General features: G+C 44.2%; 1 protein-coding gene across 2 annotated transcripts in view; it reads right to left on the bottom strand.

Annotated features, from left to right (window-relative positions):
• XPC (XPC complex subunit, DNA damage recognition and repair factor) overlaps positions 1-25015 on the bottom strand; it is an 88256-nt gene that overhangs the window by 58709 nt on the left and 4532 nt on the right. For both annotated transcript variants that reach the window (XM_053720919.1, XM_053720920.1), the window contains exons 3-5: positions 22457-22557; positions 2143-2263; positions 384-468 (exon numbers count right to left, since the gene is read on the bottom strand). In XM_053720919.1, the coding sequence (XP_053576894.1) occupies positions 384-468; positions 2143-2263; positions 22457-22557 (307 nt within the window). The remainder of the gene's footprint in view (positions 1-383; positions 469-2142; positions 2264-22456; positions 22558-25015) is intronic.

Here is a 25015-nt window from a genome sequence, read left to right as displayed (position 1 = left end):
CCCCTCTCTCGCTGCCCCTCACCCGCTGCTGCCTCTCTCTCGCTGCCCCTCACCCGCTGCTGCCTCTCTCTCGCTGCCCCTCACCTGCTGCTGCCTCTCTCTCGCTGCCCCTCACCCGCTGCTGCCTCTCTCTCGCTGCCCCTCACCCGCTGCTGCCTCTCTCTCGCTGCCCCTCACCCGCTGCTGCCTCTCTCTCGCTGCCCCTCACCCGCCTCTCTTGCTGCCCGTCACCCGCTGCCGTCTCTCTCACTGCTGTCTCTCTCTCTCGTTGCCCCTCACCCGCTGCCGTCTCTTGCTGCCCCTCACCCGCTGCAGTCTCTCTTGTTGCCCCTCACCCGCTGCAGTCTCTCTCGCTGCCCCTTACTTGCTGCCACCTCTATTACCTTATGCATATCTTCTTGCAGCTCCTTGTTAAAGCGGTTCATTAATCTGCGTAGATATGCAGCAAACTCTGTCTTCCTTTTCTCTCTGTAAAACCAAGATAACTATCATTGTGTACAGAGCTCAGGACGGCACGGCCAGTCTGCAAGACATTGGGGCTCAGTGTGACTAACTGGCAACTGGTTTATCTGGCAATGCCTTCCTGTACATCAATAGAAGATCAGCATTGTCTCTGGCAATACATATAAGCAGCAGCTCTACTGCTCATCTTAGAAACACAAGCAATATAAGAGAGCGCTTAAGAAAACCTAGGGTTGGTAATCTAGCTTATTGAGATAAGTGGGTAAGGAATCAAAAAAGCAATATTATGTTAAAACCAATTTACTAAAAAGGCATAGGGATAAAGTTCTTCTCTGCCGATCTTCTGTGTACCGTTAAAAGAAAAGTGTGCAGCTCCACAATCACCCACTACTGCCTCTCTCTCGCTGCCAATCACCCACTACTGCCAGTCTATCTCCTGCTATAAGGGTCCGCTCTGCCGATCTTCTCTGTACCTTTTAAACGAAAAGTGTGCAGCTCCACAGCGATAAGTCCCACTGGATAACCACTATGTTGGTGTTTTGGTGGGTCGCTCTGCTGGTCACTTCGCATCGCAGTTATGGCCAGATGGTTACTGTACAACAGCAAGTTTTGTAGCGGTATTCAACCCAAATAGTTGCTTATAAGGGGGAGAGCCGTTCAGCATCCAATTAGACAGGACTGTGAGTTATCTACGCATTTCAGCCGATGGGGCCTTTATCAAGATATAAGATGTACAGTAACCATCTGACCATAACTGCGATGCGAAGTGACCAGCAGAGCGACCCACCAAAACACCAGCATAGTGGTTATCCAGTGGGACTTATCGCTGTGGAGCTGCACACTTTTCGTTTAAAAGGTACAGAGAAGATCGGCAGAGCGGACCCTTATAGCAGGAGATAGACTGCCTGGGAATCCACAGCTGTGGCGCTGATCGATGAAATATCTTTTCAACTAAAGAGTGTTCTCATCACATTTTGACATCTCACACAATATTTGTCTTTGACCGGCATACAATATTGCCTATACGGAACCTTGTTTACCCTTTCAGAACTTTTGTTGCCTTTGGAATATCCAAGAGGATTCACACCCAATCAGCTGTTGCTATCTGAGTCACATGACTGCAACAAAACAAGGCGTATTTAGACTGTCCTGATCTCTGACCGTTTTGGTCTGTTCACTCAGAGGACCTTAACATGCAAGTATTTTGACAACATTCCGTTTGTTTTTACTTAGAATCATACCTCAAACACTGCAGTGTGAATTGGTTATTCTTTTTACGGTACCGTTATATATTTGCATGCAATTTTATATTTTGCTCTGACCGCTTATAGCACTTTTTTGAGCATCCTGTTCTTTTATGTATTGGGTATAATTACCTTATTTATATCAGTGTTGTACTTTTTCCTTATGCCTTTCAGTAAATTTGATTTAACATAATATTGGGTTTTTTTTTCCTTACCCGCTTATCTCAATTAGCTAGATTACCTCTCTTAGGTTTTCATAAGCGCTCTCCTATATTGCATGTGTTTCATTGTACATTCCCTCATACAGACTTGAGGAGGTTCTGTATATTTTTTAGGAGTAGCATTTTGAGATTTATAGGTTTGATATTTATCTACCTGTTTCTGTGCCCCTACTGCTCATCTTATCACTGAGCTGACACTGGTAGAGTGATTTTACCTCCGCAGTCTCTTCCTTGCAGCTTCTGCGGTCTCAATTTCTATTTCAACTGGCTGATGCGGGTCAGCGGGGTCTGGGGGAGCTACGGCTTGGAGGGACTCAAGTACTGGCTCGTTAAGTTCTACAGAAGGAAAATAAATGTCAAAGTATCAGCAATTACTCATTGCAAATAAAGAGTTTAGGGTCTCACCAGTTAATAGCCAGAGGCAGAAAACCATCTGATAAGTAGAATTGTCTGCATGCAGCTTAGCTAGAGAGGCTTTACAAATGACAATAACAGCGTTATAAACTACTGGTATGTGGCTGTAAGTTTGTGTATAAAACAGCAACTCATGGGTAGGCTGAACCCTGCATTATCCTCATTGAGGGAATAGAAAAAGGAAAATATATGATATATATGATTTTCTGGGGAGTGTAATTTAACATGTGAAGGCTGGAGAGTGTTTTTGCGTTTGCATGCATACCGTGTAATGTAGCCTGTGAAGGCTGGAGAGTGTTTTTTATGTTCGCATGCAGACCGTGTAATGTAGCCTGTGAAGGCTGGAGAGTGTTTTTTATGTTCGCATGCAGACCGTGTAATGTAGCGTATGAAGACTGGAGAGTGTTTATGTGACATGCACACCGTGTAATGTAGCGTATGAAGGCTGGAGAGTGTTTATGTGACATGCAGATCGTGTAATGTAGCATATGAAGGCTGGAGAGCGTTTATGTGACATGCAGACCGTGTAATGTAGCGTATGAAGGCTGGAGAGTGTTTACGTTGTATGCAGACCGTGTAATGTAGCGTATGAAGACTGGAGAGCGTTTATGTGACATGCAGACCGTGTAATGTAGCGTATGAAGGCTGGAGAGCGTTTATGTGACATGCAGATCGTGTAATGTAGCGTATGAAGACTGGAGAGTGTTTATGTGACATGCAGACCGTGTAATGTAGCCTGTGAAGGCTGGAGAGTGTTTACGTTGTATGCAGATCGTGTAATGTAGCGTATGAAGACTGGAGACCGTTTATGTGACATGCAGATCGTGTAATGTAGCGTATGAAGACTGGAGAGCGTTTATGTGACATGCAGACCGTGTAATGTAGCGTATGAAGACTGGAGAGCGTTTATGTGACATGCAGACCGTGTAATGTAGCCTGTGAAGACTGGAGAGTGTTTATGTGACATGCAGACTGTGTAATGTAGCGTATGAAGGCTGGAGAGCGTTTATGTGACATGCAGACCGTGTAATGTAGCCTGTGAAGGCTGGAGAGTGTTTACGTTGCATGCAGACCGTGTAATGTAGCCTGTGAAGGCTGGAGAGTGTTTACGTTGCATGCAGACCGTGTAATGTAGCCTGTGAAGGCTGGAGAGTGTTTACGTTGCATGCAGACCGTGTAATGTAGCGTATGAAGGCTGGAGAGTGTTTACGTTGCATGCAGACCGTGTAATGTAGCCTGTGAAGGCTGGAGAGTGTTTACGTTGTATGCAGACCGTGTAATGTAGCGTATGAAGACTGGAGAGCGTTTATGTGACATGCAGATCGTGTAATGTAGCGTATGAAGACTGGAGAGCGTTTATGTGACATGCAGATCGTGTAATGTAGCGTATGAAGACTGGAGAGCTTTTATGTGACATGCAGATCGTGTAATGTAGCGTATGAAGACTGGAGAGCGTTTATGTGACATGCAGACCGTGTAATGTAGCGTATGAAGGCTGGAGAGTGTTTTTACGTTCGCATGCAGACCGTGTAATGTAGCGTATGAAGACTGGAGAGTGTTTATGTGACATGCAGACCATGTAATGTAGCGTATGAAGACTGGAGAGCGTTTATGTGACATGCAGACCGTGTAATGTAGCGTATGAAGGCTGGAGAGTGTTTACGTTGCATGCAGACCGTGTAATGTAGCCTGTGAAGACTGGAGAGCGTTTATGTGACATGCAGACTGTGTAATGTAGCCTGTGAAGACTGGAGAGTGTTTATGTGACATGCAGACCGTGTAATGTAGCGTATGAAGGCTGGAGAGCGTTTATGTGACATGCAGACCGTGTAATGTAGCGTATGAAGGCTGGAGAGTGTTTATGTGACATGCAGATCGCGTAATGTAGCGTATGAAGACTGGAGAGTGTTTACGTTGTATGCAGACCATGTAATGTAGCGTATGAAGACTGGAGAGCGTTTATGTGACATGCAGACCGTGTAATGTAGCGTATGAAGACTGGAGAGCGTTTATGTGACATGCAGATCGTGTAATGTAGCGTATGAAGACTGGAGAGCGTTTATGTGACATGCAGACCGTGTAATGTAGCGTATGAAGGCTGGAGAGCGTTTATGTGACATGCAGATCGTGTAATGTAGCGTATGAAGGCTGGAGAGTGTTTTTATGTTCGCATGCAGACCGTGTAATGTAGCGTATGAAGACTGGAGAGCGTTTATGTGACATGCAGACCGTGTAATGTAGCGTATGAAGGCTGGAGAGTGTTTTTATGTTCGCATGCAGACCGTGTAATGTAGCCTGTGAAGGCTGGAGAGTGTTTACGTTGTATGCAGACCGTGTAATGTAGCATGTGAAGGCTGGAGAGTGTTTACGTTGTATGCAGACCATGTAATGTAGCGTATGAAGACTGGAGAGCGTTTATGTGACATGCAGATCGTGTAATGTAGCGTATGAAGGCTGGAGGGCGTTTATGTGACATGCAGATCGTGTAATGTAGCGTATGAAGACTGGAGAGCGTTTATGTGACATGCAGATCGTGTAATGTAGCGTATGAAGACTGGAGAGCGTTTATGTGACATGCAGATCGTGTAATGTAGCGTATGAAGGCTGGAGAGTGTTTACGTTGTATGCAGACCGTGTAATGTAGCGTATGAAGGCTGGAGAGTGTTTACGTTGTATGCAGATCGTGTAATGTAGCGTATGAAGGCTGGAGAGTGTTTACGTTGCATGCAGACCGTGTAATGTAGCGTATGAAGGCTGGAGAGTGTTTATGTGACATGCAGACCGTGTAATGTAGCGTATGAAGGCTGGAGAGCGTTTATGTGACATGCAGACCGTGTAATGTAGCGTATGAAGGCTGGAGAGCGTTTATGTGACATGCAGATCGTGTAATGTAGCGTATGAAGGCTGGAGAGTGTTTATGTGACATGCAGATCGTGTAATGTAGCGTATGAAGGCTGGAGAGTGTTTACGTTGTATGCAGACCGTGTAATGTAGCGTATGAAGGCTGGAGAGCGTTTATGTGACATGCAGACCGTGTAATGTAGCGTATGAAGGCTGGAGAGTGTTTACGTTGTATGCAGACCGTGTAATGTAGCGTATGAAGGCTGGAGAGTGTTTACATTGTATGCAGACCGTGTAATGTAGCGTATGAAGGCTGGAGAGTGTTTATGTGACATGCAGACCGTGTAATGTAGCGTATGAAGACTGGAGAGCGTTTATGTGACATGCAGACCGTGTAATGTAGCGTATGAAGGCTGGAGAGCGTTTATGTGACATGCAGATCGTGTAATGTAGCGTATGAAGGCTGGAGAGTGTTTACGTTGTATGCAGATCGTGTAATGTAGCGTATGAAGGCTGGAGAGTGTTTACGTTGCATTCAGATTGTGTAATGTAGCGTATGAAGGCTGGAGAGCGTTTACGTTGTATGCAGATCGTGTAATGTAGCGTATGAAGGCTGGAGAGTGTTTACGTTGCATGCAGATCGTGTAATGTAGCGTATGAAGACTGGAGAGCGTTTATGTGACATGCAGACAGTGTAATGTAGCGTATGAAGGCTGGAGAGTGTTTACGTTGTATGCAGACCGTGTAATGTAGCGTATGAAGGCTGGAGAGTGTTTATGTGACATGCAGACCGTGTAATGTAGCGTATGAAGGCTGGAGAGCGTTTATGTGACATGCAGACCGTGTAATGTAGCGTATGAAGGCTGGAGAGCGTTTATGTGACATGCAGACCGTGTAATGTAGCGTATGAAGGCTGGAGAGTGTTTACGTTGTATGCAGACCGTGTAATGTAGTGTATGAAGGCTGGAGAGTGTTTATGTGACATGCAGACCGTGTAATGTAGCGTATGAAGACTGGAGAGCGTTTATGTGACATGCAGATCGTGTAATGTAGCGTATGAAGACTGGAGAGCGTTTATGTGACATGCAGACCGTGTAATGTAGAATGTGAAGGCTGGAGAGTGTTTACGTTGTATGCAGACCGTGTAATGTAGCGTATGAAGACTGGAGAGCGTTTATGTGACATGCAGACCGTGTAATGTAGCGTATGAAGGCTGGAGAGCGTTTATGTGACATGCAGACCGTGTAATGTAGCGTATGAAGGCTGGAGAGCGTTTATGTGACATGCAGATCGTGTAATGTAGCGTATGAAGACTGGAGAGCGTTTATGTGACATGCAGACCGTGTAATGTAGAGTATGAAGGCTGGAGAGCGTTTATGTGACATGCAGATCGTGTAATGTAGCGTATGAAGACTGGAGAGCGTTTATGTGACATGCAGATCGTGTAATGTAGCGTATGAAGACTGGAGAGCGTTTATGTGACATGCAGATCGTGTAATGTAGCGTATGAAGACTGGAGAGTGTTTACGTTGTATGCAGACCGTGTAATGTAGCGTATGAAGACTGGAGAGCGTTTATGTGACATGCAGACCGTGTAATGTAGCGTATGAAGGCTGGAGATCGTTTATGTGACATGCAGATCGTGTAATGTAGCGTATGAAGACTGGAGAGCGTTTATGTGACATGCAGACCGTGTAATGTAGCGTATGAAGACTGGAGAGCGTTTATGTGACATGCAGACCGTGTAATGTAGCGTATGAAGACTGGAGAGCGTTTATGTGACATGCAGACCGTGTAATGTAGCGTATGAAGGCTGGAGAGCGTTTATGTGACATGTAGACCGTGTAATGTAGCCTGTGAAGGCTGGAGACTGTTTACTTTCGCATGCAGACCGTGTAATGTAGCCTGTGAAGGCTGGAGACTGTTTTTACGTTCGCATGCAGACCGTATAATGTAGCGTATGAAGACTGGAGAGCGTTTATGTGACATGCAGACCGTGTAATGTAGCATGTGAAGGCTGGAGAGCGTTTATGTGACATGCAGACCGTGTAATGTAGCGTATGAAGACTGGAGAGTGTTTATGTGACATGCAGACCGTGTAATGTAGCGTATGAAGACTGGAGAGCGTTTATGTGACATGCAGATTGTGTAATGTAGCGTATGAAGGCTGGAGAGCGTTTATGTGACATGCAGATCGTGTAATGTAGCGTATGAAGGCTGGAGAGCGTTTATGTGACATGCAGACCGTGTAATGTAGCATGTGAAGGTTGGAGAGCGTTTATGTGACATGCAGACCGTGTAATGTAGAATGTGAAGGCTGGAGAGCGTTTATGTGACATGCAGACCGTGTAATGTAGCGTATGAAGGCTGGAGAGTGTTTACATTGTATGCAGACCATCCTAATGTAGCGTATGAAGGCTGGAGAGCGTTTATGTGACATGCAGATCGTGTAATGTAGCGTATGAAGACTGGAGAGCGTTTATGTGACATGCAGACCGTGTAATGTAGCCTGTGAAGGCTGGAGACTGTTTACGTTCACATGCAGACCGTGTAATGTAGCATGTGAAGGCTGGAGAGTGTTTTTACGTTCGCATGCAGACCGTGTAATGTAGCGTATGAAGACTGGAGAGTGTTTATGTGACATGCAGACCGTGTAATGTAGCCTGTGAAGGCTGGAGAGTGTTTACGTTGTATGCAGACCGTGTAATGTAGCGTATGAAGACTGGAGAGCGTTTATGTGACATGCAGACCGTGTAATGTAGCGTATGAAGACTGGAGAGCGTTTATGTGACATGCAGATTGTGTAATGTAGCGTATGAAGACTGGAGAGTGTTTATGTGACATGCAGACCGTGCAATGTAGCGTATGAAGACTGGAGAGCGTTTATGTGAAATGCAGATCGTGTAATGTAGCATATGAAGACTGGAGAGTGTTTACGTTGCATGCAGATCGTGTAATGTAGCGTATAAAGGCTGGAGAGCGTTTATGTGACATGCAGACCGTGTAATGTAGCCTGTGAAGGCTGGAGACTGTTTACGTTCGCATGCAGACCGTGTAATGTAGCGTATGAAGACTGGAGAGCGTTTATGTGACATGCAGACCGTGTAATGTAGCCTGTGAAGGCTGGAGACTGTTTACGTTCACATGCAGACCGTGTAATGTAGCATGTGAAGGCTGGAGACCGTTTACGTTGTATGCAGACCTTGTAATGTAGCGTATGAAGGCTGGAGAGCGTTTATGTGACATGCAGACCGTGTAATGTAGCGTATGAAGGCTGGAGAGCGTTTATGTGACATGCAGACCGTGTAATGTAGCGTATGAAGACTGGAGAGCGTTTATGTGACATGCAGACCGTGTAATGTAGCGTATGAAGACTGGAGAGTGTTTATGTGACATGCAGACCGTGTAATGTAGCGTATGAAGGCTGGAGAGCGTTTATGTGACATGCAGACCGTGTAATGTAGCGTATGAAGGCTGGAGAGCGTTTATGTGACATGCAGACCGTGTAATGTAGCGTATGAAGACTGGAGAGCGTTTATGTGACATGCAGACCGTGTAATGTAGCGTATGAAGACTGGAGAGCGTTTATGTGACATGCAGATCGTGTAATGTAGCGTATGAAGGCTGGAGAGCGTTTATGTGACATGCAGACCGTGTAATGTAGCGTATGAAGGCTGGAGAGTGTTTACGTTGTATGCAGACCATGTAATGTAGCGTATGAAGGCTGGAGAGCGTTTATGTGACATGCAGATCGTGTAATGTAGCGTATGAAGACTGGAGAGCGTTTATGTGACATGCAGATCGTGTAATGTAGCGTATGAAGACTGGAGAGCGTTTATGTGACATGCAGACCGTGTAATGTAGCCTGTGAAGGCTGGAGACTGTTTACGTTCACATGCAGACCGTGTAATGTAGCATGTGAAGGCTGGAGAGTGTTTTTACGTTCGCATGCAGACCGTGTAATGTAGCGTATAAAGACTGGAGAGTGTTTAGGTGACATGCAGACCGTGTAATGTAGCCTGTGAAGGCTGGAGAGTGTTTACGTTGTATGCAGACCGTGTAATGTAGCGTATGAAGACTGGAGAGCGTTTATGTGACATGCAGACCGTGTAATGTAGCGTATGAAGGCTGGAGAGCGTTTATGTGACATGCAGATCGTGTAATGTAGCGTATGAAGGCTGGAGAGTGTTTATGTGACATGCAGACCGTGTAATGTAGCGTATGAAAGCTGGAGAGTGTTTACGTTGTATGCAGACCGTGTAATGTAGCGTATGAAGGCTGGAGAGTGTTTATGTGACATGTAGACCGTGTAATGTAGCGTATGAAGGCTGGAGAGCGTTTATGTGACATGCAGACCGTGTAATGTAGCGTATGAAGGCTGGAGATCGTTTATGTGACATGCAGACCGTGTAATGTAGCGTATGAAGGCTGGAGATCGTTTATGTGACATGTAGACCGTGTAATGTAGCGTATGAAGACTGGAGAAAAGGTTTATGTGACATGCAGACCGTGTAATGTAGCCTGTGAAGGCTGGAGACTGTTTACTTTCGCATGCAGACCGTGTAATGTAGCCTGTGAAGGCTGGAGAGTGTTTACGTTGTATGCAGACCGTGTAATGTAGCGTATGAAGACTGGAGAGTGTTTATGTGACATGCAGACTGTGTAATGTAGCATATGAAGACTTGAGAGCGTTTATGTGACATGCAGATCGTGTAATGTAGCGTATAAAGGCTGGAGAGCGTTTATGTGACATGCAGACCGTGTAATGTAGCGTATGAAGGCTGGAGAGCGTTTATGTGACATGCAGACCGTGTAATGTAGCGTATGAAGACTGGAGAGCGTTTATGTGACATGCAGATCGTGTAATGTAGCGTATGAAGACTGGAGAGTGTTTATGTGACATGCAGACCGTGCAATGTAGCGTATGAAGACTGGAGAGCGTTTATGTGACATGCAGATCGTGTAATGTAGCGTATGAAGACTGGAGAGTGTTTACGTTGCATGCAGATCGTGTAATGTAGCGTATAAAGGCTGGAGAGCGTTTATGTGACATGCAGACCGTGTAATGTAGCCTGTGAAGGCTGGAGACTGTTTACGTTCGCATGCAGACCGTGTAATGTAGCGTATGAAGACTGGAGAGCGTTTATGTGACATGCAGACCGTGTAATGTAGCCTGTGAAGGCTGGAGACTGTTTACGTTCACATGCAGACCGTGTAATGTAGCATGTGAAGGCTGGAGACCGTTTACGTTGTATGCAGACCGTGTAATGTAGCGTATGAAGGCTGGAGAGCGTTTATGTGACATGCAGACCGTGTAATGTAGCGTATGAAGGCTGGAGAGCGTTTATGTGACATGCAGACCGTGTAATGTAGCGTATGAAGACTGGAGAGCGTTTATGTGACATGCAGACCGTGTAATGTAGCGTATGAAGACTGGAGAGTGTTTATGTGACATGCAGACCGTGTAATGTAGCGTATGAAGGCTGGAGAGCGTTTATGTGACATGCAGACCGTGTAATGTAGCGTATGAAGGCTGGAGAGCGTTTATGTGACATGCAGACCGTGTAATGTAGCGTATGAAGACTGGAGAGCGTTTATGTGACATGCAGACCGTGTAATGTAGCGTATGAAGACTGGAGAGCGTTTATGTGACATGCAGATCGTGTAATGTAGCGTATGAAGGCTGGAGAGCGTTTATGTGACATGCAGACCGTGTAATGTAGCGTATGAAGGCTGGAGAGTGTTTACGTTGTATGCAGACCATGTAATGTAGCGTATGAAGGCTGGAGAGCGTTTATGTGACATGCAGATCGTGTAATGTAGCGTATGAAGACTGGAGAGCGTTTATGTGACATGCAGATCGTGTAATGTAGCGTATGAAGACTGGAGAGTGTTTATGTGACATGCAGACCGTGTAATGTAGCCTGTGAAGGCTGGAGACTGTTTACGTTGTATGCAGACCGTGTAATGTAGCGTATGAAGACTGGAGAGCGTTTATGTGACATGCAGACCGTGTAATGTAGCGTATGAAGACTGGAGAGCGTTTATGTGACATGCAGATCGTGTAATGTAGCGTATGAAGGCTGGAGAGCGTTTATGTGACATGCAGACCGTGTAATGTAGCGTATGAAGGCTGGAGAGTGTTTACGTTGTATGCAGACCGTGTAATGTAGCGTATGAAGGCTGGAGAGTGTTTATGTGACATGCAGACCGTGTAATGTAGCGTATGAAGGCTGGAGAGCGTTTATGTGACATGCAGACCGTGTAATGTAGCGTATGAAGGCTGGAGATCGTTTATGTGACATGCAGACCGTGTAATGTAGCGTATGAAGGCTGGAGATCGTTTATGTGACATGCAGACCGTGTAATGTAGCGTATGAAGGCTGGAGATCGTTTATGTGACATGCAGATCGTGTAATGTAGCGTATGAAGGCTGGAGATCGTTTATGTGACATGTAGACCGTGTAATGTAGCGTATGAAGGCTGGAGACTGTTTTTACGTTCGCATGCAGACCGTGTAATGTAGCGTATGAAGACTGGAGAGTGTTTATGTGACATGCAGACTGTGTAATGTAGCATGTGAAGGTTGGAGAGTGTTTATGTGACATGCAGACCGTGTAATGTAGCATGTGAAGGCTGGAGAGTGTTTATGTGACATGCAGACCGTGTAATGTAGCGTATGAAGACTGGAGAGCGTTTATGTGACATGCAGACCGTGTAATGTAGCGTATGAAGACTGGAGAGCGTTTATGTGACATGCAGACCGTGTAATGTAGCGTATGAAGACTGGAGAGCGTTTATGTGACATGCAGATCGTGTAATGTAGCGTATGAAGGCTGGAGAGCGTTTATGTGACATGCAGACCGTGTAATGTAGCGTATGAAGACTGGAGAGCGTTTATGTGACATGCAGACCGTGTAATGTAGCCTGTGAAGGCTGGAGACTGTTTACGTTCACATGCAGACCGTGTAATGTAGCATGTGAAGGCTGGAGATCGTTTACGTTGTATGCAGACCGTGTAATGTAGCGTATGAAGACTGGAGAGCGTTTATGTGACATGCAGACCGTGTAATGTAGCGTATGAAGACTGGAGAGTGTTTATGTGACATGCAGACCGTGTAATGTAGCGTATGAAGGCTGGAGAGCGTTTATGTGACATGCAGACCGTGTAATGTAGCGTATGAAGGCTGGAGAGCGTTTATGTGACATGCAGACCGTGTAATGTAGCGTATGAAGACTGGAGAGCGTTTATGTGACATGCAGACCGTGTAATGTAGCGTATGAAGACTGGAGAGCGTTTATGTGACATGCAGATCGTGTAATGTAGCGTATGAAGGCTGGAGAGCGTTTATGTGACATGCAGACCGTGTAATGTAGCGTATGAAGGCTGGAGAGTGTTTACGTTGTATGCAGACCATGTAATGTAGCGTATGAAGGCTGGAGAGCGTTTATGTGACATGCAGATCGTGTAATGTAGCGTATGAAGACTGGAGAGCGTTTATGTGACATGCAGATCGTGTAATGTAGCGTATGAAGACTGGAGAGTGTTTATGTGACATGCAGACCGTGTAATGTAGCCTGTGAAGGCTGGAGACTGTTTACGTTGTATGCAGACCGTGTAATGTAGCGTATGAAGACTGGAGAGCGTTTATGTGACATGCAGACCGTGTAATGTAGCGTATGAAGACTGGAGAGCGTTTATGTGACATGCAGATCGTGTAATGTAGCGTATGAAGGCTGGAGAGCGTTTATGTGACATGCAGACCGTGTAATGTAGCGTATGAAGGCTGGAGAGTGTTTACGTTGTATGCAGACCGTGTAATGTAGCGTATGAAGGCTGGAGAGTGTTTATGTGACATGTAGACCGTGTAATGTAGCGTATGAAGGCTGGAGAGCGTTTATGTGACATGCAGACCGTGTAATGTAGCGTATGAAGGCTGGAGATCGTTTATGTGACATGCAGACCGTGTAATGTAGCGTATGAAGGCTGGAGATCGTTTATGTGACATGCAGACCGTGTAATGTAGCGTATGAAGGCTGGAGATCGTTTATGTGACATGCAGATCGTGTAATGTAGCGTATGAAGGCTGGAGATCGTTTATGTGACATGTAGACCGTGTAATGTAGCGTATGAAGGCTGGAGACTGTTTTTACGTTCGCATGCAGACCGTGTAATGTAGCGTATGAAGACTGGAGAGTGTTTATGTGACATGCAGACTGTGTAATGTAGCATGTGAAGGTTGGAGAGTGTTTATGTGACATGCAGACCGTGTAATGTAGCATGTGAAGGCTGGAGAGTGTTTATGTGACATGCAGACCGTGTAATGTAGCGTATGAAGACTGGAGAGCGTTTATGTGACATGCAGACCGTGTAATGTAGCGTATGAAGACTGGAGAGCGTTTATGTGACATGCAGACCGTGTAATGTAGCGTATGAAGACTGGAGAGCGTTTATGTGACATGCAGATCGTGTAATGTAGCGTATGAAGGCTGGAGAGCGTTTATGTGACATGCAGACCGTGTAATGTAGCGTATGAAGACTGGAGAGCGTTTATGTGACATGCAGACCGTGTAATGTAGCCTGTGAAGGCTGGAGACTGTTTACGTTCACATGCAGACCGTGTAATGTAGCATGTGAAGGCTGGAGATCGTTTACGTTGTATGCAGACCGTGTAATGTAGCGTATGAAGACTGGAGAGCGTTTATGTGACATGCAGACCGTGTAATGTAGCCTGTGAAGGCTGGAGACTGTTTACGTTCACATGCAGACCGTGTAATGTAGCATGTGAAGGCTGGAGAGTGTTTTTACGTTCGCATGCAGACCGTGTAATGTAGCGTATGAAGACTGGAGAGTGTTTATGTGACATGCAGACCGTGTAATGTAGCCTGTGAAGGCTGGAGATCGTTTATGTGACATGCAGATCGTGTAATGTAGCGTATGAAGACTGGAGAGTGTTTATGTGACATGCAGACCGTGTAATGTAGCGTATGAAGACTTGAGAGCGTTTATGTGACATGCAGATCGTGTAATGTAGCGTATAAAGGCTGGAGAGCGTTTATGTGACATGCAGACCGTGTAATGTAGCGTATGAAGGCTGGAGAGCGTTTATGTGACATGCAGACCGTGTAATGTAGCGTATGAAGACTGGAGAGTGTTTATGTGACATGCAGACCGTGTAATGTAGCGTATGAAGGCTGGAGAGCGTTTATGTGACATGCAGACCGTGTAATGTAGCGTATGAAGACTGGAGAGCGTTTATGTGACATGCAGATCGTGTAATGTAGCGTATGAAGGCTGGAGAGCGTTTATGTGACATGCAGACCGTGTAATGTAGCGTATGAAGACTGGAGAGCGTTTATGTGACATGCAGACCGTGTAATGTAGCCTGTGAAGGCTGGAGACTGTTTACGTTCACATGCAGACCGTGTAATGTAGCATGTGAAGGCTGGAGATCGTTTACGTTGTATGCAGACCGTGTAATGTAGCGTATGAAGGCTGGAGAGCGTTTATGTGACATGCAGACCGTTTAATGTAGCGTATGAAGGCTGGAGAGCGTTTATGTGACATGCAGACCGTGTAATGTAGCGTATGAAGACTGGAGAGCGTTTATGTGACATGCAGACCGTGTAATGTAGTGTATGAAGACTGGAGAGCGTTTATGTGACATGCAGACCGTGTAATGTAGCGTATGAAGGCTGGAGAGCGTTTATGTGACATGCAGACCGTGTAATGTAGCGTATGAAGGCTGGAGAGCGTTTATGTGACATGCAGACCGTGTAATATAGCGTATGAAGACTGGAGAGCGTTTATGTGACATGCAGACCGTGTAATGTAGCGTATGAAGGCTGGAGAGCGTTTATGTGACATGCAGATCGTGTAATGTAGCGTATGAAGGCTGGAGAGCGTTTATGTGACATGCAGATCGTGTAATGTAGCATATGAAGACTGGAGAGCGTTTATGTGACATGCAGATCGTGTAATGTAGCGTATGAAGACTGGAGAGTGTTTATGTGACATGCAGATCGTGTAATGTAGCGTATCAAGAGTGGAGAGCGTTTATGTGACATGCAGACCGTGTAATGTAGCATGTGAAGGCTGGAGACTGTTTACATTCGCATGCAGACCGTGTAAAGTAGCATGTGAAGGCTGGAGAGTGTTTTTACGCTCGCATGCAGACCGTGTAATGTAGCCTGTGAAGGCTGGAGACTGTTTACGTTGCATGCAGACCGTGTAATGTAGCGTATGAAGGCTGGAGAGTGTTTTTATGTTCGCATGCAGACCGTGTAATGTAGCGTATGAAGGCTGGAGAGCGTTTATGTGACATGCAGATCGTGTAATGTAGCGTATGAAGACTGGAGAGTGTTTATGTGACATGCAGATCGTGTAATGTAGCGTATCAAGAGTGGAGAGCGTTTATGTGACATGCAGACCGTGTAATGTAGCATGTGAAGGCTGGAGACTGTTTACATTCGCATGCAGACCGTGTAAAGTAGCATGTGAAGGCTGGAGAGTGTTTTTACGCTCGCATGCAGACCGTGTAATGTAGCCTGTGAAGGCTGGAGACTGTTTACGTTGCATGCAGACCGTGTAATGTAGCGTATGAAGGCTGGAGAGCGTTTATGTGACATGCAGACCGTGTAATGTAGCGTATGAAGGCTGGAGAGCGTTTATGTGACATGCAGACTGTGTAATGTAGCCTGTGAAGGCTGGAGAGTGTTTACGTTGTATGCAGACCGTGTAATGTAGCGTATGAAGACTGGAGAGCGTTTATGTGACATGCAGACTGTGTAATGTAGCGTATGAAGGCTGGAGAGTGTTTACGTTGTATGCAGACCGTGTAATGTAGCATGTGAAGGCTGGAGAGCGTTTATGTGACATGCAGACCGTGTAATGTAGCGTATGAAGGCTGGAGAGCGTTTATGTGACATGCAGACCGTGTAATGTAGCCTGTGAAGGCTGGAGAGTGTTTACGTTGTATGCAGACCGTGTAATGTAGCGTATGAAGGCTGGAGAGCGTTTATGTGACATGCAGACCGTGTAATGTAGCATGTGAAGGCTGGAGAGTGTTTTTGCGCTCGCATGCAGACTGTGTAATGTAGCGTATGAAGGCTGGAGAGCGTTTTTACCTTCGCATGCAGACCGTGTAATGTAGCCTGTGAAGGCTGGAGAGTGTTTACGTTGTATGCAGACCGTGTAATGTAGCGTATGAAGGCTGGAGATCGTTTATGTGACATGCAGACCGTGTAATATAGCATGTGAAGGCTGGAGAGTGTTTTTACGCTCGCATGCAGACTGTGTAATGTAGCGTATGAAGGCTGGAGAGCGTTTTTACATTCGCATGCAGACCGTGTAATGTAGCCTGTGAAGGCTGGAGAGTGTTTACGTTGTATGCAGACCGTGTAATGTAGCCTGTGAAGGCTGGAGAGTGTTTACGTTGTATGCAGACCGTGTAATGTAGCGTATGAAGACTGGAGAGCGTTTATGTGACATGCAGACCGTGCAATGTAGCGTATGAAGGCTGGAGAGCGTTTATGTGGCATGCAGACCGTGTAATGTAGCGTATGAAGGCTGGAGAGCGTTTATGTGGCATGCAGACCGTGCAATGTAGCGTATGAAGGCTGGAGAGCGTTTATGTGGCATGCAGACCGTGTAATGTAGCGTATGAAGGCTGGAGAGCGTTTATGTGACATGTAGACCGTGTAATGTAGCCTGTGAAGGTTGGAGAGTGTTTACATTCGCATGCAGACTGTGTAAAGTAGCCTGTGAAGGCTGGAGAGTGTTTTTACATTCGCATGCAGACCGCGTAATGTAGCCTGTGAAGGCTGGAGACTGTTTACGTTGCATGCAGATCGTGTAATGTAGCGTATGAAGGCTGGAGAGTGTTTACGTTGCATGCAGACCGTGTAATGCAGCGTATGAAGACTGGAGAGCGTTTATGTGACATGCAGATCGTGTAATGTAGCATGTGAAGGCTGGAGAGTGTTTTTACGCTCGCATGCAGACCGTGTAATGTAGCCTGTGAAGGCTGGAGACTGTTTACGTTGCATGCAGATCGTGTAATGTAGCGTATGAAGGCTGGAGAGTGTTTATGTGACATGCAGACTGTGTAATGTAGCGTATGAAGGCTGGAGAGCGTTTATGTGACATGCAGACCGTGTAATGTAGCGTATGAAGGCTGGAGAGTGTTTATGTGACATGCAGACCGTGTAATGTAGCGTATGAAGGCTGGAGAGCGTTTATGTGACATGCAGATCGTGTAATGCAGCGTATGAAGACTGGAGAGTGTTTATGTGACATGCAGACCGCGTAATGTAGCGTGTGAAGGCTGGAGAGTGTTTTTACGCTCGCATGCAGACCGTGTAATGTAGCCTGTGAAGGCTGGAGACTGTTTACATTGCATGCAGATCGTGTAATGTAGCGTATGAAGGCTGGAGAGCGTTTATGTGACATGCAGACCGCGTAATGTAGCGTATGAAGACTGGAGAGCGTTTATGTGACATGCAGACCGTGTAATGTAGCGTATGAAGACTGGAGAGCGTTTATGTGACATGCAGACCGTGTAATGTAGCCTGTGAAGGCTGGAGAGTGTTTATGTGACATGCAGACCGTGTAATGTAGCGTATGAAGGCTGGAGAGCGTTTATGTGACATGCAGACCGTGTAATGTAGCGTATGAAGGCTGGAGAGCGTTTATGTGACATGCAGATCGTGTAATGTAGCGTATGAAGGCTGGAGAGCGTTTATGTGACATGCAGATCGTGTAATGCAGCGTATGAAGACTGGAGAGCGTTTATGTGACATGCAGATCGTGTAATGTAGCGTATGAAGGCTGGAGATCGTTTATGTGACATGCAGACCGTGTAATGTAGCGTATGAAGGCTGGAGAGCGTTTATGTGACATGCAGATCGTGTAATGTAGCGTATGAAGACTGGAGAGCGTTTATGTGACATGCAGATCGTGTAATGTAGCGTATGAAGGCTGGAGAGCGTTTATGTGACATGCAGACCGTGTAATGTAGCGTATGAAGGCTGGAGAGCGTTTATGTGACATGCAGATCGTGTAATGTAGCGTATGAAGACTGGAGAGCGTTTATGTGACATGCAGATCGTGTAATGTAGCGTATGAAGACTGGAGAGTGTTTATGTGACATGCAGACCGTGTAATGTAGCGTATGAAGACTGGAGAGTGTTTATGTGACATGCAGACCGCGTAATGAAGCGTGTGAAGGCTGGAGAGTGTTTTTACGCTCGCATGCAGACCGTGTAATGTAGCGTATGAAGGCTGGAGAGCGTTTATGTGACATGCAGACCGCGTAATGTAGCGTATGAAGACTGGAGAGCGTTTATGTGACATGCAGACCGTGTAATGTAGCGTATGAAGACTGGAGAGCGTTTATGTGACATGCAGACCGTGTAATGTAGCCTGTGAAGGCTGGAGAGTGTTTATGTGACATGCAGACCGTGTAATGTAGCGTATGAAGGCTGGAGAGCGTTTATGTGACATGCAGACCGTGTAATGTAGCGTATGAAGGCTGGAGAGCGTTTATGTGACATGCAGATCGTGTAATGTAGCCTGTGAAGGTTGGAGACTGTTTACATTCGCATGCAGACCGTGTAATGTAGCCTGTGAAGGCTGGAGAGTGTTTACGTTCACATGCAGACCGTGTAATGTAGCATGTGAAGGCTGGAGAGCGTTTATGTGACATGCAGACCGTGTAATGTAGCCTGTGAAGGCTGGAGAGCGTTTATGTGACATGCAGACCGTGTAAAGTAGCATGTGAAGGCTGGAGAGTGTTTTTACGCTCGCATGCAGACCGTGTAATGTAGCCTGTGAAGGTTGGAGAGCGTTTATGTGACATGCAGACCGCGTAATGTAGCATGTGAAGGCTGGAGAGCGTTTATGTGACATGCAGACTGTATGAAGACTGGAGAGTGTTTATGTGACATGCAGACCGTGCAATGTAGCGTATGAAGACTGGTGAGCGTTTATGTGACATGCAGATCGTGTAATGTAGCGTATGAAGACTGGAGAGTGTTTATGTGACATGCAGACCGTGTAATGTAGCATGTGAAGGCTGGAGAGTGTTTTTACGCTCGCATGCAGACCGTGTAATGTAGCCTGTGAAGGCTGGAGAGTGTTTACGGTGTATGCAGACCGTGTAATGTAGCGTATGAAGACTGGAGAGCGTTTATGTGACTTGCAGACCGTGTAATGTAGCATGTGAAGGCTGGAGAGCGTTTATGTGACATGCAGACCGTGTAATGTAGCGTATGAAGGCTCAAGAGCGTTTATGTGACATGCAGACCGTGTAATGTAGCGTATGAAGGCTGGAGATCGTTTATGTGACATGCAGACCGTGTAATGTAGCCTGTGAAGGTTGGAGACTGTTTACATTCGCATGCAGACCGTGTAAAGTAGCATGTGAAGGCTGGAGAGTGTTTTTACATTCGCATGCAGACCGTGTAAAGTAGCCTGTGAAGGCTGGAGAGTGTTTACGTTGCATGCAGATCGTGTAATGTAGCATGTGAAGGCTGGAGAGCGTTTATGTGACATGCAGACCGTGTAAAGTAGCATGTGAAGGCTGGAGAGTGTTTTTACGCTCGCATGCAGACCGTGTAGGCTGGAGACTGTTTACGTTGCATGCAGATCGTGTAATGCAGCGTATGAAGGCTGGAGAGCGTTTATGTGACATGCAGACCGTGTAATGTAGCGTATGAAGGCTGGAGAGCGTTTATGTGACATGCAGACCGTGTAATGTAGCGTATGAAGGCTGGAGAGCGTTTATGTGACATGCAGACCGTGTAATGTAGCGTATGAAGGCTGGAGAGCGTTTATGTGACATGCAGACCGTGTAATGTAGCGTATGAAGGCTGGAGAGCGTTTATGTGACATGCAGACCGTGTAATGTAGCGTATGAAGGCTGGAGAGCGTTTATGTGACATGCAGACCGTGTAATGTAGCGTATGAAGGCTGGAGAGCGTTTATGTGACATGCAGACTGTGTAATGTAGCGTATGAAGGCTGGAGAGCGTTTATGTGACATGCAGACCGTGTAATGTAGTGTATGAAGGCTGGAGAGCGTTTATGTGACATGCAGACCGTGTAATGTAGCGTATGAAGGCTGGAGAGCGTTTATGTGACATGCAGACCGTGTAATGTAGCGTATGAAGGCTGGAGAGCGTTTATGCAACATGCAGACCGTGTAACGTAGCCGATACTAGTTATTGCTTCAGATGACTAGAGATTCTGTCAGCATTCACATAATAAATGAGAAGGAAAACCACTTGTGTTCAATTCAACAACTAAGTTGTTGGAATTTGCCTGATACTCCTGTGGTTAAATAGTGCTAGTGTCTTGTAGTGCTGATGGCAGGCAGTGCCTCCGGGAGTTAAGAGTTGCTATTAAAAAGGACATGAAACCAAAAAGGTTTCTTTCATGGTTCAGCTGGAGCATAAGATTTGGTATCTTTACTTGAAAACAGGAAGGTAAGCTCAGGAGTGAACACGTGTCTTGAGCACTCCTGAGCCTACCTAGGTATGCTTTTCAGCAAAGGTTAACGGGAATTAAGCAAATTAGATAATAAAAGTACAAGGTGACCCTCAGTTTACAATGGTTCAATTTATGCCGTATCTGACCCTTTTTGTGAGTCATGTGACTGTAACTGAGAAGAAGTACTTTTGTAAGAATAAAAATTTGTAGCACACATCTCCCCAGGCACTTTCGATTTAAGTCTGTAAGCTGTTTGGTGTATCTGAGAGCAACAGGGGAGAAGCTTAAGCCTTTGACCAATGGGAACCAAATGAATGTGAAGTGAACATCACATGACTCAGATACTGATGGTCCGTCTATACTGCTACAGATGGTCTACTGTACCTAATAAAACAAGCGGTCCAGACCGGAAATTGCTCTCTGACTTGATAAGTCCTATCTACCCGTACATTGGAGATTTTTTTGCTAATTGGATTCAGTGGCTGCACTAGTAAAAGTGTTGCTTTTGTACCGAAGGATAACGGATGTTTGCGCCATAATTTTAAAGTCAGAGTGTTTTCTAATAGAAGAAGCTGGTGTTTATACAGGGTATCTATGAACTTTTATACATATGAACTTTGAAATCTAAGAAGTTTATTATGTTGGACGTTTGCTACATTAACTTTTAATTTAAAAAACAAACATTTATTTAATGAGATAGTAAAGTTTAAGGAATTAGTGACTCTTCTTTTTTTAAACATACTTACCTTTGCGTTATGGAAAACAGGCCGCCGGATTCGTCATTGACATGCTACCTACAATAGGAGATGCGGGCGGAGGATCGGAGGTCTGTTTACCAGAACGGAAAGGTATTTAATGAATTAAAGTGCCCCTGTTTTTAAGATTATTTTTAAATGCCGGGCTTTAATTAGTAAAACTTTACAATCACTTAATAATAATTTACTGCACTAAACCCATACTTGTACTGTACACTAAACATACTTTATGCTACTGTTCTCAATGCAGAGGCCTTAAAGCTTTGTTTACGGAAAAATGCAAAAAAAAAACCAACCTTTTTGTTCATTAAACTTAGTTTGATAATACATACTGGCTACCTGTACATTGGAAATGTGTTTAAAAGGGATAGAGGGGTAAAGACTGAAATGTGCATACTTTGCTATACTTCCATTAGTAAATATGCTTCTAGCAAGTTATTAGTGGTTTTCAGTGGCATATGCACATATGCTGTGAGGGGGTACTCCAGTATGCAAACACCACACCTTCTCAGAGAATCAGCAGTGGCTTGTGTTATACAAATTACATCTTCACAAACACAATACACACCACCACCAGCTATTTCAGCTGGACTACTGGCGCACGAGCTCTCACGGCATATATACGTATGCTGCTGAAAAACAGCAATAACTTTTACTAGAAGCATTTTTGCTAAATATATTGCAAAATGCTTTTGATTTAAAATTGAAATGCACATCTGCACATTTCAATTCTGACCTTCCTTGCTAAGCTTTTTAAATTGATGCTCTATCTGTATCAGGTTTGATTTTGACTGCACTGTCCCTTTAAGCACTAACCCACGTGCATTTTCACCATTCAGTTGCATAAGCAGTTGGTATAATTATGAGAGAATGGAGATAAATGTGCCTCCATGAATTTTATGGCTTTGGCATGCTGCTGTCAATGTGTGTTTTGGGCCATGAACCATAAATGCAACCACAACAACAATACCAATAATAATGATAACAACAATAATAACAATAATAATAATAATAATAAAAAATGCCATACCTTCCACATCCTCCCATTCATCATCGCTCTCCTCGGAATCACTGCTTTTCTTCACACATGTCTTTGGAGCCAATGACTTGTCCTGCGGAACCAGCAGTTCCCTGAGATAAAAAAAATTACCGCATCTATAAAATATGACATCAGATCAGACGCACTTGGCCCTACAGGTTCTCATTAAATCCTTTTGTCACAATGTTGTCTGTCAATGAGAATATATATATGTATGAGTGTAAAATACATACACACACACATATATATATATATATATATATATATATAAATATAAACATATCACATATATATATATATATATATATATATATATATATATATATATATATAAATATAAACGTATCACACGTCTAGTGCTGTATTGTAATAAACATTATATTTAGATTTGTTGTGCACAGTGTAATGTATCGCACGTATAGTGCTGTATTGTAATAAATATTTTATTTAGCTTTTTGTGCAGTTGTCATAAAATCTCTAAACTGGTCTGAACTATATCCCTGTTCAAATACAAAAATGTAAAAAAGGATCCAATGGTTTAAAAATGTTAGTGGGATCAAAGGTAGTTCTGTCATCTAATTGGTGTAAAATATCATTACGATAGTTCTCAAAATCTAATAGCACAATCGCACCTCCCTTATCCGCTGAGTGGATCACTATTGTATTATCATTCTGGAGCGTGTGAATGGCATTTTGTTCAATTTTAGTAAGATTACTCTTCCATTTCCTGTTTAAAGGGACAGTCAACTTCAAATGTGTTATTGTTTAAAAAGATAGATATTCCCTTTATTAACCATTCCCCAGTTTTGTACACCCAACATTATTATATTAATATACTTGTAATCTCTGTGATTACCTTGTATCCAAGCTTTTTTGACAGCCCCCTGGTCACATGGCTATTTATTAGCTACTAACTTCCATTTTAGCCAAATTAGTGCAGTGTCATGCACAATTCCACGGCAGAGAGCACAATATTATCAATGTGGCCCACATGGATTAGCAGTCTCTTGTTGTAAAACGCCAATAAAAAAAAAAAAAGTATGTTATAAGAGGCTGTCTGTAGTGGCTTAGGAACAGGCAGAAATTTAGAGGTTTAAATGTTATAATGTATATTAATATAACAATGTTGGTTGTGCAAAGCTAGGGAATGGGTAGTAATGGCATTATTTATCTTTTTAAGCAATAACAATTTTGGTGTTGAGTGTCCCTTTAAACAACAATTGGATTCATTGCTACAATTTTGATTTAAAGAGTGATATAATTCAGAGCAGAGTTCAACTGTTGTTTAAACAGGAACACGCAAACGTCTTACACAACCTCATTGTTGTCCTATAGTGTGGACTAGAGACTCACTTTTTCAACTGTTTGCTCAGTATATTGATTTTCTTTTACAACCGGTGGTAAAAAAAAAAAAAAAAAAGCCTCTCCTTAAAGGGACACTGAACCCAAATGTTATCTTTCGTGATTCAGATAGAGAATGACATTTTAAGCAACTTTCTAATTTACTCCTATTATCAAATTTTCTTCATTCTCTTGGTATCTTTATTTGAAATGCAAGAATGTAAGTTTAGATGCCGGGCCATTTTCGGTGAACAACCTGGGTTGATCTTGCTGATTGGTGGATAAATTAATCCACCAATAAAAAAGTGTTGTCCAATGTCCTAAACAAAAAAAAAAAAAAACTTAGATGTCTTCTTTTTGAAATAAAGATAGCAAGAAAACGAAGAAAAATTGATAATAGGAGTAAATTAGAAAGTTGCTTAAAATGCATGCTCTATCTGAATCACGAAAGAAAAACATTGGGTTCAGTGCCCCTTTAATGCTACTCATCTCAGACTTTTGGGTGAAGTACGGTTACAAGAGCGTGACCTGTTCATCACCCTTGACGTTAATAATCTATATACCATCATTCCCCATGAATTGTCAATGGTCCACCACATGAATGTGTTTTACAATTAATAGTTTCCCCTATAAAAAATAAAAAGTTATTTTAAATTTGAAGTTTCTTTTTAACTCCAAATGTCTGGCACAGCCATGGGGTCTAATTTCGCCTGGGCTTATAGCACACAACTTTATTTTTTCCCATTCAATGTGAAATTCAAAAATAATAATTAGTTTCATTGATAAAAAAAAAAACATACAATTAAAACTTTAGTAACTTTTATATAACTGCTACTTTGCTACTGCACGCTCCGGCAGCCCCAACACTAAGACTTGTTTTTTTTCCCCTGACATTTTCGCCGTTGTCAAATCCAAATTGTGGCATGCTTTAAAGCAGGGGTGGGCAAGACGAAGATTGCGGTCTACCAGTGGACCGCAAATGAATTTTGAGGTGACTGCCTGGTAGATTTCAAAAGTCTGCATAATAAGAGAAATATTTCTCACACATCTAGATTCTGAGTGAAGAGCCTCGCCACCGTAGATGTATGAGAAATGTTTCTAGTATGCAGACTTTTGAGATTGGCTATGAGTCTATGACAGCAGTAATGTGTACTTCAGCATGCGCAACGCGGCTGTAGCTGAACTCGCTGCCCCAGCTTTGTTACTGTC

Source organism: Bombina bombina, chromosome 7 (genome assembly GCF_027579735.1).
Source record: "Bombina bombina isolate aBomBom1 chromosome 7, aBomBom1.pri, whole genome shotgun sequence".
In the NCBI taxonomy this organism is placed as follows: domain Eukaryota; kingdom Metazoa; phylum Chordata; class Amphibia; order Anura; family Bombinatoridae; genus Bombina; species Bombina bombina.
Note: the sequence above shows the minus strand (reverse complement) of the source record. Positions and strands in the feature narration are given on the sequence as shown.